At 38.1% G+C, this 17,400-nt stretch overlaps 1 protein-coding gene across 1 annotated transcript in view; it reads left to right on the top strand.

Annotated features, from left to right (window-relative positions):
• Positions 1-17,400, top strand: part of TRPC4 (transient receptor potential cation channel subfamily C member 4) — a 151,552-nt gene that overhangs the window by 80,756 nt on the left and 53,396 nt on the right. The window contains exon 3 of the mRNA XM_013948339.2: positions 298-816. Within this exon, the coding sequence (XP_013803793.1) occupies positions 298-816 (519 nt within the window). The remainder of the gene's footprint in view (positions 1-297; positions 817-17,400) is intronic.

Here is a 17,400-nt window from a genome sequence, read left to right as displayed (position 1 = left end):
AACATTTGTGTCTGACTATTCTTTGTGTAGCTAATCCTTTGCTCTAACAAATTGTTGCCCATGGGCTGTGTACATACAAACAGGTTTTATGAAAAATCTTATCCTGTTTACAACAATTTATTAATTGGAAAGAGGCTATATTAACTAATCAAATTGTTATTTTTAAAGTGTTTCCATCAACTATGGCCAGAAGCAAAGATCTGTCCATAGAGGTAGTAAGTGGTAAACTTGTAGCTTAATTTTCCATAGCTGTTGTTCAATTAAGAGGCCTGTAAGTGTTTCTACCTTGTCTTACAGGTGCCGCCAATACTTCTGGACAAGCAGTTCTCAGAATTTACACCAGATATCACACCCATTATTCTGGCTGCCCACACAAACAACTATGAAATCATCAAGCTCCTTGTGCAGAAAGGGGTCTCTGTGCCCCGGCCGCACGAGGTCCGCTGCAACTGCGTTGAATGTGTCTCAAGTTCAGACGTGGACAGCCTTCGCCATTCTCGATCCAGGCTCAATATCTACAAGGCTCTGGCAAGCCCGTCCTTGATTGCTTTGTCCAGCGAGGATCCTTTCCTTACTGCTTTTCAGCTGAGCTGGGAGCTGCAGGAACTGAGTAAAGTAGAAAATGAATTTAAGTCAGAGTATGAGGAACTGTCACGGCAATGCAAGCAATTTGCAAAAGATCTTCTGGATCAGACACGGAGTTCCAGGGAATTGGAAATTATTCTTAATTACAGAGATGATAATAGCTTGATAGAAGAACAAAGTGGTAACGATCTTGCAAGATTGAAACTGGCAATTAAGTACCGTCAAAAAGAGGTGAGTGTGTTGGAGAATATTTAAGCATATTTAGTGGTAGTAATGTGATAGATAATAGCCTGAAAGACATCCTTTTAACTGAGACAAATTGCTGCTTATCTTTTTTGTTCTATAGGGTCTTTTCTTTTTTATATATTTTTAATTAGATAAATTTGAGAAGCTGTTATGGTTTAATAATATCAGAATTTGAAATGTTCTATTATAGCACAGATCCAAAGAGACTTTTTTTTCTTTTGAACAGACACTGTTTCCAGTAGTTCTGCCCTGAGCTCCTTTTCAGTAATAGGATGAGCAATATACACAAAACACTTCAAGATAGTTTTATATATAATTGCGTCTGACAGGATAATGAGGCTACATGTTTACACACTTATAAAATAGTATAGCTACATCTATAGAGATGTTTCTTCAGAAAGTAGTTATTATTATAAAGAGATACTGAAACATAAGAATAATAGCAATGTGTGACTCCCCAAAATTTTGACATTCAGGTTGATTTTGCGTAAAGATTCCAAATGGAGATACTTGTCTATTGGTTTCCAAGATAGATAAAAATTCTTGAGTTTGTTAAACTGGTAGAGATATTCAATGAGAATTAGAAGATGTCTGCATTTATTTTAAAAATATTAAAGTTCTTATGTGCATGCAGAAGTGAAGGAAACTAGACAGAAAGACATGTTAGGAAAACAGTTCTCATGAGATTTCCAAAACCTCTTCATGTGATCCCTGATAGAAATTATATCAGAATGTGTTTTACCATCTCATTTGGGACCTGTACATCCATAATCAGCTGAAATGTAGAAGTGTATGGGCAAAAAAAACCCCAAGCCTTTAACAATTAAATAAGTATTATTTGCTCATTTTAAAACATAGCAAATTCTTAAGAGGCTTCTGTTTTTTAGTTTATCTAGCACTGTTAACTCTCTATTCTGCAAAAAATAATAGTTAATGTATTTATATCTTAAGTACATGAGAAGGGTTTGCAGAAACAATAACTAAATGAGTAACAATTGTGTTGTATATTTGAAATACAATTTAGTAATGCTAAGAAGTTATCATTAAGGTAAGGACCTGCTGATATCCTACTTTAAAAATATCTGAATTGGTCACTGATTTCATAAGCCTTCTAATAAATGTTTTTTTTTTCCTTGAGGAAATGTATTACATCATTTTATATTTAATAGTATATTTTAAGCAACATATTCTGCTTTTGTAAATTACTTTCAGATGGTGCAGTTCCAGACTTTTCTTAACAACTATCATTTATATACCTTGAAACACAAATCCTGCATTATAATGTATAGTCCTACAGTCATTTAACAAACGCTAGCTTTTTTGGAGACTTCTTCAGAAAATTTCTGTTTTCCAAAATATTCATGCATTGAAATTAAGTTCTGACTTCTCATGATTTTTTGAAAAGCAGGATACAAAGCTTTCTTAATTTGAGACACAGACAGTGAGAGACATCTGTAAGAAGAAATGTTTTTTATAGTGCCATCTGATTCCCAGGCCTAATTAAATTGCAGTAATACAGATGATTACACTTTATTGAGTCTTTGTAATAGCACACATTAAAGGAATACTGATTCTCAGTGCAACAGTTCCAGATCAGTGGATCTTTTATATTTTACATATATTTTTCATTTCTATAAATATTTCCCACTACCTCTCCCCTTTTCAGACTCCCTGAAGTAAAATCAAGTTTTATTAGATTCCCTTGTTCTGTTCTTAAATATATTTGCCTACTGGATGCTGGCTTAAAGATTAGCCACTTCAAGTAATCAGCCAGTTTATTTCTGATCATTACAATAGTATTCAGGTAGGTCCAGCTCAGAAGACCAAGAAACTTGCATTGGGTGACAGCAGAACGCAGGCATGCACTCACACATGCATCTCACAAGCACCCCCACAGCCCCAGATCCCACAGATATCAGCACGGGCTCTCAGCCTGCCTCCTATCCATGCGTGGACCCTAGACTCCCTTATCCACCCCTGGCTCAGGCCTTGAGTCTTCCCAAATGTGGGTCTCCTCCTCCTCACCGGCTAGTCCAGCTTGACGTTTGCACGTGAATTACACATACACACACCCGCACAGGACTGCATTCCTTGGGGTAATACAAACACACCCAGTTGCTGGCAGTCTGACCTCTTACACATGCACATACGTCCCAGGTACCCCCAGTTGTGGCACCTAGACCTGAAGGCCCTGTGACCAGGCCCCTTCTCCAGCTGCTGGCATTCAGACCTTGCAGAACTCACACATGGGATGGAGAGTGAGATTACACAGAAAAATAGTTAAGAAAAGGGTTTAATAGGAAGACAAGATAAACTCTGTTGATCAGAGCAGGGCTCAGTCAGCCCGGCGTACTGCCTGGCAACCTGCTCTCATGTGACTCCACCTTGGTTCCCCTCCTCTCTGTTTCGACACACTTTTTCCTCCCTGATCCACCATGACCCCCCCTTTCTCCATCTTAATAAATTTTGCACAGTCCCACAAGCCTGCTGGCACATCCCATAATGTTCATGATAATCATGTGGGTTTCCCCCTTCTCATTAGTTACACAGTTGAGGTTGACCCTCTTCAAGGCTGTGCCCAAGCAGTCCCTTAGTGGCCCATCAGTCAGCAGCTGAAGAGTTATGGTCTTCGTTATTGTCTCCCTTATCACTGACTCCTTAATGTTTGTGTGTCTGTGTGTTTATCACTTCCCTTGTTACTTGTTATTTCTCTTACACTGACTATTCCTTAACCTGATAATTTAATGAACTAGATGCTCTCACATTCCACATACCCTTTCTCTATGTCCATCTAAGGTAAGCTTCATGGCAAGCAGCGGAGGTAACACATAAATTTTCTTTAAAAAAAATGAGAGCAAAAAAAATGTGGGCTGGATTTTAACTAGCCTATTAATATATTCTGTTGAATTTAACCTGCTTAAAATATTGGGTTTGGGTATTAAACCTGTTTCTTCTGCCCTGTGTGTCTCAAGCACCAGGAGTCAGTTCTCCACCACATACTTTCTTATTCTGACAGAAACAGAGATTTGGGTTTTTGATACTATCAGTTCTAAAAATTTTCCTTCTTTCTCTAACTTGCTTGCTGTCCCACAAAGCAGAAGAAAAAGAACAAAACAGATGAGAATACATTCGCTTCCCTTCTTAATTTACCAACCATCGCTAACATCCCAACCTTCCATCACATTATTACCAAAGGATATTGTAATGCTACATTAGGACTGAGATGAGAACTCTATGAGTAATGTGATATAACTGCAGTAATGAAGCCACAACTCAAAGTAACAAAATAATGAAGAGTAAGGATAAGTATAATAGGAACATGTAGTTTCTTAGGTTACTTACATAATTAATTGCTCAGGAGTTAATTTTTTTTTTTCAATTTGAAAATAAAACCAAAAATTATTAGCAGTAATTCCTCTTGCCATTACTAAGCAAGCGAGTATGGAACATATATTAGAACTAAATCTTGTAAAGGACTGAAGTAGACTTTGGATAATATAACTCAGTTTAATCTCAAAGACACAAGATTTGGAAGGAAAGGTATATTGAGGGTACTTGTGGAAAAAGCAGACAAGTGGATGATGAAGAATTTTGGTAGTGTAAGAAAGGAAGCTTGACAAATGCAAGGAAGGATAATGCCAAGGAGTTTACAAAATGGCATAGTATTTGATCAAATACAGACTTAGAAGTACCTTGTCATGAACAGGGAAAGACCCTTTAAAAGCAAGTTATTAAGTAGTGTTCACTGTAGTAGTCTGCAAACAACTGATACCACCAGTATTATCATCTACAAAAATCAAGAGAGCGCGCCCATTCTCAGAGCTGTCCGCATTGTTCTTGGTGAGCAGATTGCCCCTGAAATGGACCCTCTTCCCCCCAAAATAAAAAGTTTATGCAAATTGTATTTGTGGTTCCCCACAGTAAAAGGTGCTCATCTCCTGCATTTCCATTCCTTTCACATCTGGCACCAGACTGTGATCATCTCATTCATACTCTGTCAAAAGGCCTCTCAGCAGTATCGCTTCTCAGCTTGTGGAGTCATATCAGAGGGAACCTGCCATGTGTTACTAAGGGAGCACCTCACTGATGAAACCCATCTCTCTTCTTTCATTAATAAATAACAAGATTGAGAGACATTTGCAGTTTCAAGTCTACATTGCAGAATGAGGTCTGGCAAGACTATGGAGAATACATGTTCTGAGTTGGCTGAAAGAACCAGAGAGTATGTGTCAGTGTGCATTTCTTGTGTGCTTATCTGCAACTTTATTTTAGCAGAGCATATGGGTTAGAACACCCAAGGAACTTTTCTTTTTCTTTTTTTTTCTGTTTGTTTGCATCATTGGTGCTCTTCGATTGTAACTGAAGACACATTGCTGATGCTTATGGTGCCTGTTTCTTACACCTACTGTTGCTAGGTTACAATTAGCAGCAGGCAGGAGAAGCTCTCTGAAGCCATACAACACTCTGCTTTGTGCAGGAACATTTCATTGTCTAATTCTCTATTGTATTGTATTCTCACAGCTAAGGGAGAATTTCATTTAAAAAGGCTTATAGGTCGTTTGTCATTTACACTTTCATTGTGCTAGATTCTTGGCACACAATAGACAATGACAAATAGTTTTCTGTTTTCCTGAATCAAATAAAAATGTTATCTGATTCAAGTACAGTTTAATTCAGGGATGTAGAAGGGAATCCCCAATTCAATATATGATTTACAAGCAAAAATTATTCTGCATGTAATAATCCTCATACATCATTCTGAGTTCAAGTAAATTGGAAAACCTTGGGATAGCAATGCAGTTAAGTAGCAGAGAATGGTAGCAGTCTTTGACAAGTAGCAGGCAGTCATCTTTCTTTGCCACTAATTGCAAAATGCATGTTCAGGCTCATATATTTTGAAAACTTGTAGTAGAGAAATTACAACAGAACCACAGTGTCTCTCGCTCTTCAATTAGCTTTGTTGTAGATTTGCTTTACCACTGCACTTCTCTTTAGGGATTACACATGCATCTGCACACATGGGGAAAAGTGCTTGCTAAACTGTGTGATTATACTTTTCCCACAAATGTGAAATAAAGAATGAGGTGGTTAATAGAGTGAATAAATATTGTCTGGTTTCACAGTAACTTTGTTAGTACTATTTAAATACTTATACTGCTAATTTTTATTACTGTCATGTTTTGCCCCATGCTAAGTGGTTTAAGCTATAGTGGTATGACCTCATACACTGTATGGTATACTGCAGGGTATGGCCTGATCAGTAGGACTATCTTATTTTGCTTTGTTATTAGACATTCTGATATCAGCACTGCAGAAGTATGAAATTTTGAATACAACTGTGAACCTTTTTTTCCTTCACTTTTTAAATGAATAGACTACCTGTCTTTTTTTTGTCTTTTTTTTTTTTTCTTTTCCATTCTTATTTTGCTGTAACCATCTTCCCCTTTCTTGGTATGTACAAGACCAGATTACTTTCCTGGATCTTGTCTTACAGAGCAGCAGTATTTGGAGAAAAAAAAACATTTTACACTACTCACTATGAGTGAGAAAAACTCAGTTTTCCAGTAGAAGACCAAGTGAGAAATCAAAAGCAACAGCCTAACCTGAAGGCAGAGCTAGCATCTGGGAGGTTAGGAAACAATAACAAGAAACAGCAACAGACTTTTTGAAGATTAGGGAGATAAACACAGTTCATATTTTAAAAGCTGGAAGTAAATGGCCTTTAAGGCGGGCTTTCAAGCCCATTAACAACATAAAAAGAGAGAATCTGAAACAAAGTCCTCAGAGCTTTTCTGACGACTTTACAGTAAATATTATGTCTTACAGAAAATCCTTTTTTCAAGGGAACATTTCAAGAGAAACACTAATTTATGCTGATGTTAGTAAAACTGTTTACGAAGTGGCTGAGTAATGAGGTCTCTACCGACACAAGCAGATCAGAAGTCCTGGGGTCCCACCCTCCCACTCAGCTCATACAAAAGGGTTTATTTTGAAAAAAGCAGTTTTCAGAACTCCTAGAAAGGAAGGCAAAACAACATATTGTTGTTTAATAAGCAGATTTTATTTTGGTGATGTAATGTTTTGGAGGACTGCCCTCTATTTTGCAAAGTTTTATCATCAAGTTTGCTGGGGATGGAGCGGGCCTACTGCTTGACTGAATAGCATGCAATTGTATATACTGCTGGGGAATTTACAGTGCATTTCTGGGATAATTCAGTTAAAATCCTTTTTGCCAGTCTACTAAAGGTGAATTCTAACAGTTTTGTTCTAACTAGCATTTGAGTTGGATTCAAAGTAAATGTTTATGAGATATACAAGTCATTTCTGTTTCTTCCTGTCAGTCATCTCACTCAGAGTTCAGCCAGCAATTTTGAGGTAACTGCTTCCACCTAAAAAGTGGTGTTGAAACACTGGATATCAACAGAATGTAAAATATGTTAAAATCTGCACATTTCAGTTTGACACTCTTGAAATATTTTAATAAATTTTATTCTGCCATCTTTAAAAACTAAGGTAAACACATGGATTATTTGGCACCCATGCATGGTTATATTTCATGTTTAGATGTAAATAAGGAAGCCATCACTACATTTGCTAGATGTTACATTTAGAATGGAGGTTTTTGCTGGTCCTGAATTAAGGTTTTTTTTTTTTTAAGGTTTGGTTTAAAACATCAAATAATGTTAAATTTTCACATCTCCTTCCAGTTAATTTCCCTAGAGCTGAAATGTCAATGTTTACCAAAAATTCAGCTGCCTAACTACTAAGAAAACTCTCCAAAATGACTCTTGCTGTCTTCTAAAAGTTAATGGCAGGCCCTGGTGTCACTTTTTTTTTTTTTTCTTATTTGTTATTACTGCAGATCCTGAACTGGCATAGAGACAAAGAGAGAGAGAGAGAGAGAGAGAGAGAAAGAGAGGGTTTAAACAATTAAAAACAGGTAAAGACTTTCAGATTTAACAAGAGAACAGGCTGTATTAATGAGAGAGACTTCAAGGAAAAGAGTTTCCAACTAACTTGCTCACTTATTCTCAGGCAGACAAGAAGTGAGATAGAAAGAATCCCCCAGAAAAGATCCCCCACTGAATAATGAAATGTATTTCATGGATCAGCTGCTTTTAACATAATCTGTACGCTTCCATCAAACACACACTGAAGATTACTGATGCAAACAAAATCACTGAATTATTAATTGGTTAATTAAATCTTAAATACAATAATACAAAATTCACACTTTATAGATCATTTCTTGTTATCAAAATAAATGGGGATGCAGAATAAAAACTTAGATTTGTCACTAATTATAGAAGACATTTGTCTGTTTGTTCTTGCTCAGAAGACCACTTGTAAAAATCAAATTGTCGGTTCCTCACTAGTTTTCCATGAAAAATACATTGTCACTGAAATGGAAATGTTTCACAACAATGTCACATATTCAGGGAAATTTTCAATGAAAACATGTCAAATCATTTCAATTTTGTCATTTCATTTAGATGTCTAAACACTGCATTTCACAAAGTAAAGCATTTTGTTTGACTGCAGTTTCTTCTTACTTCACTTGGACTTTAATATTTTGACAGTGTAATGTTTATATTTATTATCATCCATATGATATTATTTTATCAAGCCATATAAATATGAACAAAATCAAACATTAATCCTTATCAAAATTAAATATTTCAACAATGGCTTGAGAAAATAATTTGAAAGTACTGAAATAAAAAGTTGGCATGTTCATTTAAATTGTCATTCTGTTGGAAATGTTTTTTTATTCTGATTTGGAATATAAAGTACATCTGGAAATACTGGAAATTTCCATAGAACTCTTCTGATAATAATAAAGTATAAGGTAAGCTTTGTGAGTATCTGAGAGATTAGAATTTTTCTTTGGCACCACAGATTGGTTTTGAGTAGTTTTAGTAGCCATCATAATGAATTTCTCATTAAAATTCTTTCAGAAGCAAAAGTCTGAATTATTGACTATGCAGGGAGGAATGACTTGGGAAACAGCATCTAAGGATTATCCTTTGTTTAAAAAAGATCTGAAAGATAAACAGAAACACGACAGCCATGTGTTAGCCAGTCACTATAGCTATGCAAGTATTTGTCAAAAGAATGGAAAGGTGCAGTGAGAGGGCTCCATGTAAAAAAAAGAACAAAACCCCACAAAAAAACTCACTTGGATAATATTTGGACATTTTTAACACCAAAGGAAGATGTGTTTAGTCTATGAATCCCATAACTGCAAGAACTGAAGTATGCAAGTTTGGGTCCATGTCTCCAAAACGCCCATTTCTGCAGACTCTCAGACATAGTATTCAAAAAGTTTGATAAACATTTTGCCAGGCAAGAGCAAGGTACTCTAAAACAGGTCATATGTTTGCTTTGTAAATCATGTAAAATCTCAGTGTTTATAGATAAAGACTCCACAGATTTTTAAATAGCATAAATTATGTAAGTAGCTTATCCACTGCACAGGCTTAAAGTCTTGCTATAATTGGTTATCTATTACCTCAGGACTGAATGAAGTTTAGGTGTCCCAGTGGAAGCTGTCATTGTTGCTACTAGAAAAAAACATTTTTTAATCACAGGGTGGGAGTCCGTCAGCTTAACACAGGCATTTAATTGTGCCTAAATTTTAAAAGCATGGCAAAGCAGTCCTCCTTATGTATGCGAGCAAATTCCTTATATGGTCAAAAGAGAGAGGTACTCACAGAGGGATATCCTGTCTCTTAAGATAAGACATCCAAGTTTATTCCAAAGATGTCTCTCTCTCCTCCCTTGGGTGGGTAAAGAAACAGGGCACTTCAGTTAGAACAACTACTTCACTAAGCATTGAAAATTTAGATGAGAGTTAGACACCTTATTGCATCAACCACAATTTCTACCTGTGGCAACAGAGTTCAGATTCTGAGGGCTCAGAGCCCACATAAGGGGAAATGCATCACAGCACTAACTTTTTAATGATATCTCAGAAGGCGTCTGTAACCTTTGAATGCTATATGCTCCATACAAGCTACAACCATCTCATCACAGTTCTAGCTAAACTATTAATGAACTGACACCAATGTCTTTTCATTTTGGACACTTGGTGAAAGTAAGTAAGTTAAAGAGAATAAGACCTGCTGTTAATAAAGTACGGTGGCAGTCTCCCATTTCAGTTCCTTCTCTGTATCTTCCTTAGAAGAAATGTTGCTGTGATGTCTGCCTCGAGCAGAAATAACCAGCAGTGCATAGCCCTAACCAACAGTGCACAGCCCTTATGTTGGGACATGTTGGCAGCAATACAATTTAGATTCAAGTTGGAAGGTGTCACTACTAATGAACCCATAAACTCCCTTAGGAACCTGGGACAGATTTAGCCCAGTGAGATAATTTTTCCAGCACAAAATCATGAATTACTGGCTTAATGAACAAAATTTTGGAGAGGAGAAAAGACTTTAACAAGGCAGACAAATAACACACAAGCTTTCATTTTAAATGTATAATCAAGGTGACTGGAACTTTACAGCCCTCTTTCATCCCACCACATGCTTACTGGGGGTCTGGCTCTTCCTCCCCAACCCCAGCAGGAACATCTAACCCGCCATTCAGGCCAGTTAGTTTTGCTGGGGGACAAGGCCCAAACTGAGCTGCATGGAGCCACGGTGGGATTTGCTTGGGCTAGCTGGCCCCACGCCTCCCATGGCCTCCTTTAGCCACTCCTGACTCCTGTGACCTGCTTCCCGGCACAGCACCTCGCTCTGTACACCTGCCAGCCATGCTTCGCTCCACTCCTAACTGCAAGGCACTCGTGCTAAGCCCAAGAGCTTCAAATAACTTTTGCTATTTCAGGTCTTAGTAGCTGCACTTCTAGTATTAAGAGTTCATACAGTCATCTAACTCACAGAAGAGTTTTCAACTTCTTTTTTTCTGTTTCTTACCTCCCAGAACACTCTTACGCAACCCGTCTGCTCTCACGTATCTTGGAGGCTCCTAAACAAAGTCTTTTGTCCTCCTTCTCAAGATCTAACCTTTCTATGCCTGTACTGGGAGCTATTGGCCTAAGATAGAGTGACTGCTTAACCATGACACATTTAAATAATTAGCTGGCTGAAACTTCTGCACACAGTTTCAGTGGGAAATTTTTCCCCACTTGGCAGAACTCCCTCTTTTAAGAGAACTGATGAATAAAAAATAAAATAAGACAGGCAAAGCAAATGTTTTAGGCCTGTCTGTTGGTTCTTTCCATTTACCTCCCCCTTTTCCAACAGATATCCATAGGCCATTCTTCTTTTCCCTCTCTACCCTTTGTTTTTACTGTAGGCCTTAGTAATATAAACATAAAATAGTAAAGACTTTCTTCATCCATTGCTTCTGTAAATATGTACATCAGTTATCAAATATAAGATTTATGAGAAGAACAAACTCCAGTTATAGGAACTCACTCTTACGCCTCCCAAGAGCTCAGATCTTTATTCAAACTTGTAAGTAGAGAATAAAGCTTTCTAAATTTGACAGCTCCAGGAATTAAAGTAGAGCATGTCAGAGAGATGATGTGTATGGCACTGGTATTGCAATCAGGAGTTTATGTTTGTGAAAGTCATATAGCTTTCAAGTTTGACTGCAGTCATTTGAACTTCTAGAGGATCTTTCATACTGAAAAGAAAATGTTCGCACAAAATATTAACAAGTCCTTCTGGCAGAGACACTTGGCTTTCTTCTGCAAAGAACAGGATGACATTCCCCCCCACTCCAGTCCCTGTTCACCAGCTCATCCTCAGTCCATCTCCTTTGGCATGGTCCAGCAATGTCTACCACCCTCCTTTGATCCACTTACTTCTAACCTAAGATTTAATAAATTCTGATGAGCAGGGGAAGGGGAAGGAAGGGGAAATTGCCAGCACTCTGATAATGTTTGTTTGAACTTTGAGCTTTCACAATCCATTATTTCATCAATAAGTCTGAATGCTAGAAATAGCTTTCAGATAATAGTTTGGATTGATGGAGACATCTGAGAAAATAAAATAAAGCAGGATACTCTAATTATATTCTTTTGATACTATCTATCTCAACAGTTTTCCCTTGTGATGCATTTAAACATCCTTCCTCCTTTTTTATGGGTACACTCCAGGAATCCCAACATCCATATCTATTTCTTCTTCACCCTTTGTCCCTTTTTTTCTAACACTCTCTGCTCTACTTACTGGATTGCAGTGGCTTCTATCTTCTTTGCCCTATCCACAAAGCCAATATTTCTGCAAATATTCCTGGGCCCCATCCACTACCACTGCTTTTGCCTCCCAAGAAGGGAGGATACAGATTTGTGGCAGGAGGAGGTAGAAGGAGCTTGAGACAGGAACAATCCTTCCTTATGATGACCACTAGGAATACAGTGTCTCAGACCACTGCAGTCTCAGGCATTGCTATTGAATGCTGCATCTTGTTTTCCCTAATTTAGTGACTCCATCTTGGGAGACAAAGCACAGGAAACAGGATGCCTACACACAAAAATCCTTGTGACTCACCAGTCATGAAAGGAAACTTCTCTCATTTCCCAGGCTCAGTACAGGACAGACAGTTTGACTAAGTAGACTTGGCAGTGGGTTTTGTTCCTCCTTCTGTTGCTAACTTCCTTCATGATTCTGGAAAAATGATTGAATGTTAGATTCACAAATGGAATTTATCTATCTGCAACTTCCATCTAAAACTGTAAGTATGTAAACTCCCTAAGCACTTAAGGATTTAATGGAATAATCATTTGAGTAGCTATCTGCATCTGCTGGCTATTCATGCAGTCACCAAAATCCGAATACGTTGCTTGGTGCCTTGTTCATACCTGAGCCCCAGAAGGATTCCCAGGGGGAACCTGTACTCCCTCCTCTGTCTGAGAGGGTGCAATGCCAACAATCCTACTCCCTGAGAGTGTCCCAATTCATCCTGACTTGAGATAGTCTCAGTCCTTTCTGATGAAGCTGAAACATGTGCTTCAGATCAGACTGCAAGGTGGACTTTGGTGCACCTGAGCTACAGTCTGTAGGTAGCTTCAGGGCTCTGGCATCCGTTTCCACTTCAGCTCCCTAGGTGGATCTTAGGCCACTGTCTTTTCCAAAGAACCTAGTGCTTTGCTTTGTGTGCAGCAGCACACCTTCAAACACTTGTTCCCCTTTATTACTGGGACTATAAGATCTTTGGGATAAAGATTGCCTATTACTTACGGATTTTCTGCTGTGCCCAGCACAATCAGGCATAGTTATGCATGGGCCTGTACATGCTGTTGCAACATTATGCTAGTGATAATTACACTGTAATGCTGATTGCAGCTCCTAATGCTTCTGTGCTTCTGTGCTCCTTCCCTTTGTGAATAAAATTTCTTAACTTTCCATTAAGATTTGCAAAACGTGTAAATAGGATTATGCCTTTTGAGGACAAAATTCCAGAAAACTTTGCTGCTGTTAGTTACAAACAGCTTAAATTGTCTGGAAATCAACCCATCAACATCTGTTAGGTACTGCTGGGGGGACTGAAGGAAGGATTTAAAAAAAAAAAAAAAATGCTGAGTTTTTACCGAAAAGTTGTGAAAAGCTGCTTTAGGAAATCAGTTTTATGTCATTAGTATGACTCATAGATATGGAATACAAATAGGGTTTTTTTTGTTTGTTTGTTTTTTCCTCTGCTTCTGTGTTGCTTCACTTTCCTGGTATTTTCACTTGCATTTATATAGAGCTCATTTTATAGGACCTGACACAACTTAAATCCAGCACAAAGGTATGTTGAAACAGAATAAAGAGAGGATAGCACTGAACACACATTTTTTTAATTATGTTTTACTTTATACAGTAAATTTGTCCTCACAATAATGAAAGTGGAACAATCAACAAGTTATGTGTGCTGCAAGGTTTCTGCAGTGACACACAAGAGCAGATCTGCTCATCTGGTATGTAACTGCTTTCAGTTTGCTTTATTTTTTCTACACAGGCAAAAGCTCAGCAAATCTGGGAAAAGGAATTGAGATTGTAGACTCATCTTGGCTTTTACAGAGAATTGTTGAGGTTGGAAGGGACCTCAGGAGATCATCTAGTCCAACCCCTCTGCTCAAGCAGGGTCACCTAGAGCACATTGTACAGGATCATGCCCAGGCGGGTTTTGAATATCTCCAGAGAAAGAGACTCAGCATTAGAAGTATTATTTTTCAACAGATTTCCCTTCTACAATAACCCATATTTTCTGTGTCCTGCATTCCTGTGCAGATGTCTCAGATATCTTTGGGCACCTCAAAGGTGCAAGACACGTATGAATTGAGACCCCTTTAGGGTCTACTTGTTGTTGTTTACATGTAAGGCAGGTATATGAGCTCCTGTAGCAGTGAATAATACAGTCAGCAGGTCCTAGAGCATGATTCAGCTGAAAAGCCACTAGAGACCAATTTAGGTTCCTAAACATAGGGGTCTAGTGCTATCTGAGATGGCCTAAGCTATCTGAGACATATAAACAGAGCTAGTAAATATGACACAAGACCTACAGGGGATATATGTCCTTCTGGACAAGAAACTGGAGGCCAGAACACTTCAGGGCATCTGATATGGCACTAGATGTGTGTGTGTAGGTAACTGAATTGTATCTCTAGCTGTATACTTCAGGGTGAACTGAATTTATTCCTAGGATCCATTGACTGTATTAACTAGATAGTCACTGATAATGGGAGTAGGGCACATCTACCTATAGATGTCTAAATTTAGGCATTTCAATCTCAAATGGAATACCTCCATGGTAGTCATCCATGGAAGGGAACAGCCACTTCCAGAATATATTTCTGTTCACCTAGCTGTAAATGAGATTATTTGCACCTTGGAGCTGCCTTTTTTCCCTATTGACTAGTGAAGAGAAAACCAGGCAAATATCTTATACCACTTTTTCTATAGCTAAAGTTATAATGGAATTAATTTCCTTTTAGGTGTCTGGTTTTGCAGCATTCAGAGTTTCTCTGGGATGTTGTCATCTGCTAGTGACAGCATGGAGGAAAATGCCTTTTGACACCATCATTTTACAGTGTCACTTGCCCCTCAATACTATATACAACAGCATACTGAGAATTTTTTTAAGAGAACACTAAGTCATGCAGTTGTGTGATTCTGTAAGGACCTTGACTAGCCAGTCATGCTTTGTCACTTATCAATATTCTTGACCAGTTCCATGCAGCTATATATCCATTCTGGAGGGGTACATTTCCATATCCTCCACACAAATGATTGAGCAGCATCTGAACAGTGCCAGCTACTTAAGCTGATGTGTTTCTTTGACTCATCTCCTCTTCTCCTGACACAATGGATCTACTAGTATTTCCACCTAGTTTTTCTTTCTTTTTTATTTTCTTTTTTCTTTTTTCTTTTCTTTTTTCTTTTTTCTTTTTTCTTTTTTTCTTTTTTCTTTTTTTCTTTTTTCTTTTTTTTTTTTTTTTTTTACATTTTTGGCTTGATTTCTGTAATCTGCAGGATTTTCAGATAGGGTGATTTATTCTTTTTTCTTGCTTTAATCCACGTTGTGCCATTCTAATCTGATATTTACTGTTTGCATTACTTTGTCAATTTCAGATACTCCACTAGAGCAAAATGCAAACTTTTAGAAGGGGAAAAAGTTAGAGAGATGGCTGTTGAGCCACTTTGCAAAAATATGATGTTTTGAGGAAAGATTTTAAGAAAGTGAAAGGTCTTTTGCCAGGGACAGGCTCAGTGTTGGTGACCACTTGCAAACAAGAAGCAAGGACATGAGGAAGGAAGGATGTTACAGAAAGCTTTGAAGAACAGGGGAAAGCCAACAGTGAATGTGTATAAATAAGAGCAGAAATGAATCCAGAGTAAAACATCCTCTGACACGTTCTTTATTATAGGGTCCTGGGCAATGTGTTTTGGGTCACCCTGCCTGAGCAGGGGGGTTGGACTAGATGATCTCCAGAGGTCCTGTCCAACCTCAACCATTCTGTGATTCTGTGATTGCATTAAATCATGGCTTTTTTGCATTGATTTGCATTCATTCCTGAATATTGTAAAATATGTGTAGGTCCTTAACATACTTAGGACAGAAATGACCAATGCAGATTATCGGCAAGTAGAAATTGCTGAATTTCTAGAAGCTGCAACATGGCTGTGCTCTGTTGCCCAAGTACAAAATCTGGCTCATTATTTTTTTACATGGCTGAAAAGGGAAAGGGAACTTTTTAGTTTGCCTGCTGTGTAGGAAAGATAGTAATATTTAATTACCAGGGTAATGTATTCATTTAAATTAGAGGCTGTTCTAAATAGGTAACCTTAAGGGCTTCATTAGCAGCTCTGTTATGGTTCACAAAAAGACATGACTCAGTAACACAGCATTTGGCATTGAGCCAAGCTGAAAGTGTAACAGAAGTTAAAAAAGGTTTGAGACAATATTAATATAATTATTTCAGGGCTTGGACCTTTTCTTCTGTCCTAATAAGATGCAGAAAGAAACTAAAAATAACCATTCCTGCAGAATGTTTGGACTATGAGGCCCTGAGTCATTCCACCTAGCCTCAAGTATTTAACTAAGGTACCCATTTGAGGAGCCTAGCCCTCTGGTCCCTTCATGGTTGATAGGAAGAGACAGACATCTCCAGACAGCAATTCAGGCCATCTAAGGATAAAATCATTTTTTGTAGCACTTGTAGTAATTCCACTGATTGCAGAGGGGGCATGAGTTAACCAGATTTATTACACAAAGAATTGGTAAAATTCTTTAGAATAGCACATTGTTTCTAGAAGGTAGGTAACAGTGGTTTTAAACTAATTTTTGGTGGTCTGGATATTCTGTTGTTCTGAGAATTGGAAAGGTCCCTCCAGCTGAGACAGATAAATCTCAAGGGCCTGTTTAGTGGAATCTGTTTGACAGTTTAACACACACTCTCCTTTCTGATACACCACTTGCTCTGCAGAGATCTGCCTTAGTAGATGAGTTCAGAGCAAAACTGAGTTTCCAGTAGAGACTTATCTATACTGTTTATACAGTCACATACTCAGATGTGATCTTAGACCAAGCTTTAGAGTTTTTTGGAGGGGAAAATCCTGAACATTTTACTGCATTAACTGTCTTGCATTAGGTATAAAGTCTCATTCGTGAAGTCTGGACAGGTCGTGTTTGGCTTACAGAACTGGTCAAGCAAACAGTCTCAGATCAGCACTTCCTAAACAGTGTTAAGGTTCCAGAATCCAAGCTACCTACAGCTTCTCAGCCAACAATTTGATTAGAAAATATGCACACCTCAGAGTTCACTGGACTAGTGTCCATTCTCAGACCTGCTCTTTACTTTTCCCTGAAACATAACTACCCTTTCACCACCATGACCCGTGCACCTACTTTACAGAGGAGCTGGCAATGGGTCCTTGAAAGATAGCTTTACAGGACTTGTAGAGTTTGCACAGGAGGCACCCTCTTCCCAGCAAAACCAAGTGTTTGGAGGCCACCATCATGCCATGTCAGGACTTTTTTACCAACATGCAGAGAATGGATGATGATTTCAGTGTTCATCCATCGAAGTATGTAAGCACCATGCGGAGCTGCATTCCAGAGGGGAAGATC

The sequence above is a fragment of the Apteryx mantelli genome, chromosome 1 (genome assembly GCF_036417845.1).
Source record: "Apteryx mantelli isolate bAptMan1 chromosome 1, bAptMan1.hap1, whole genome shotgun sequence".
Lineage (NCBI taxonomy): Eukaryota > Metazoa > Chordata > Aves > Apterygiformes > Apterygidae > Apteryx > Apteryx mantelli.
Note: the sequence above shows the minus strand (reverse complement) of the source record. Positions and strands in the feature narration are given on the sequence as shown.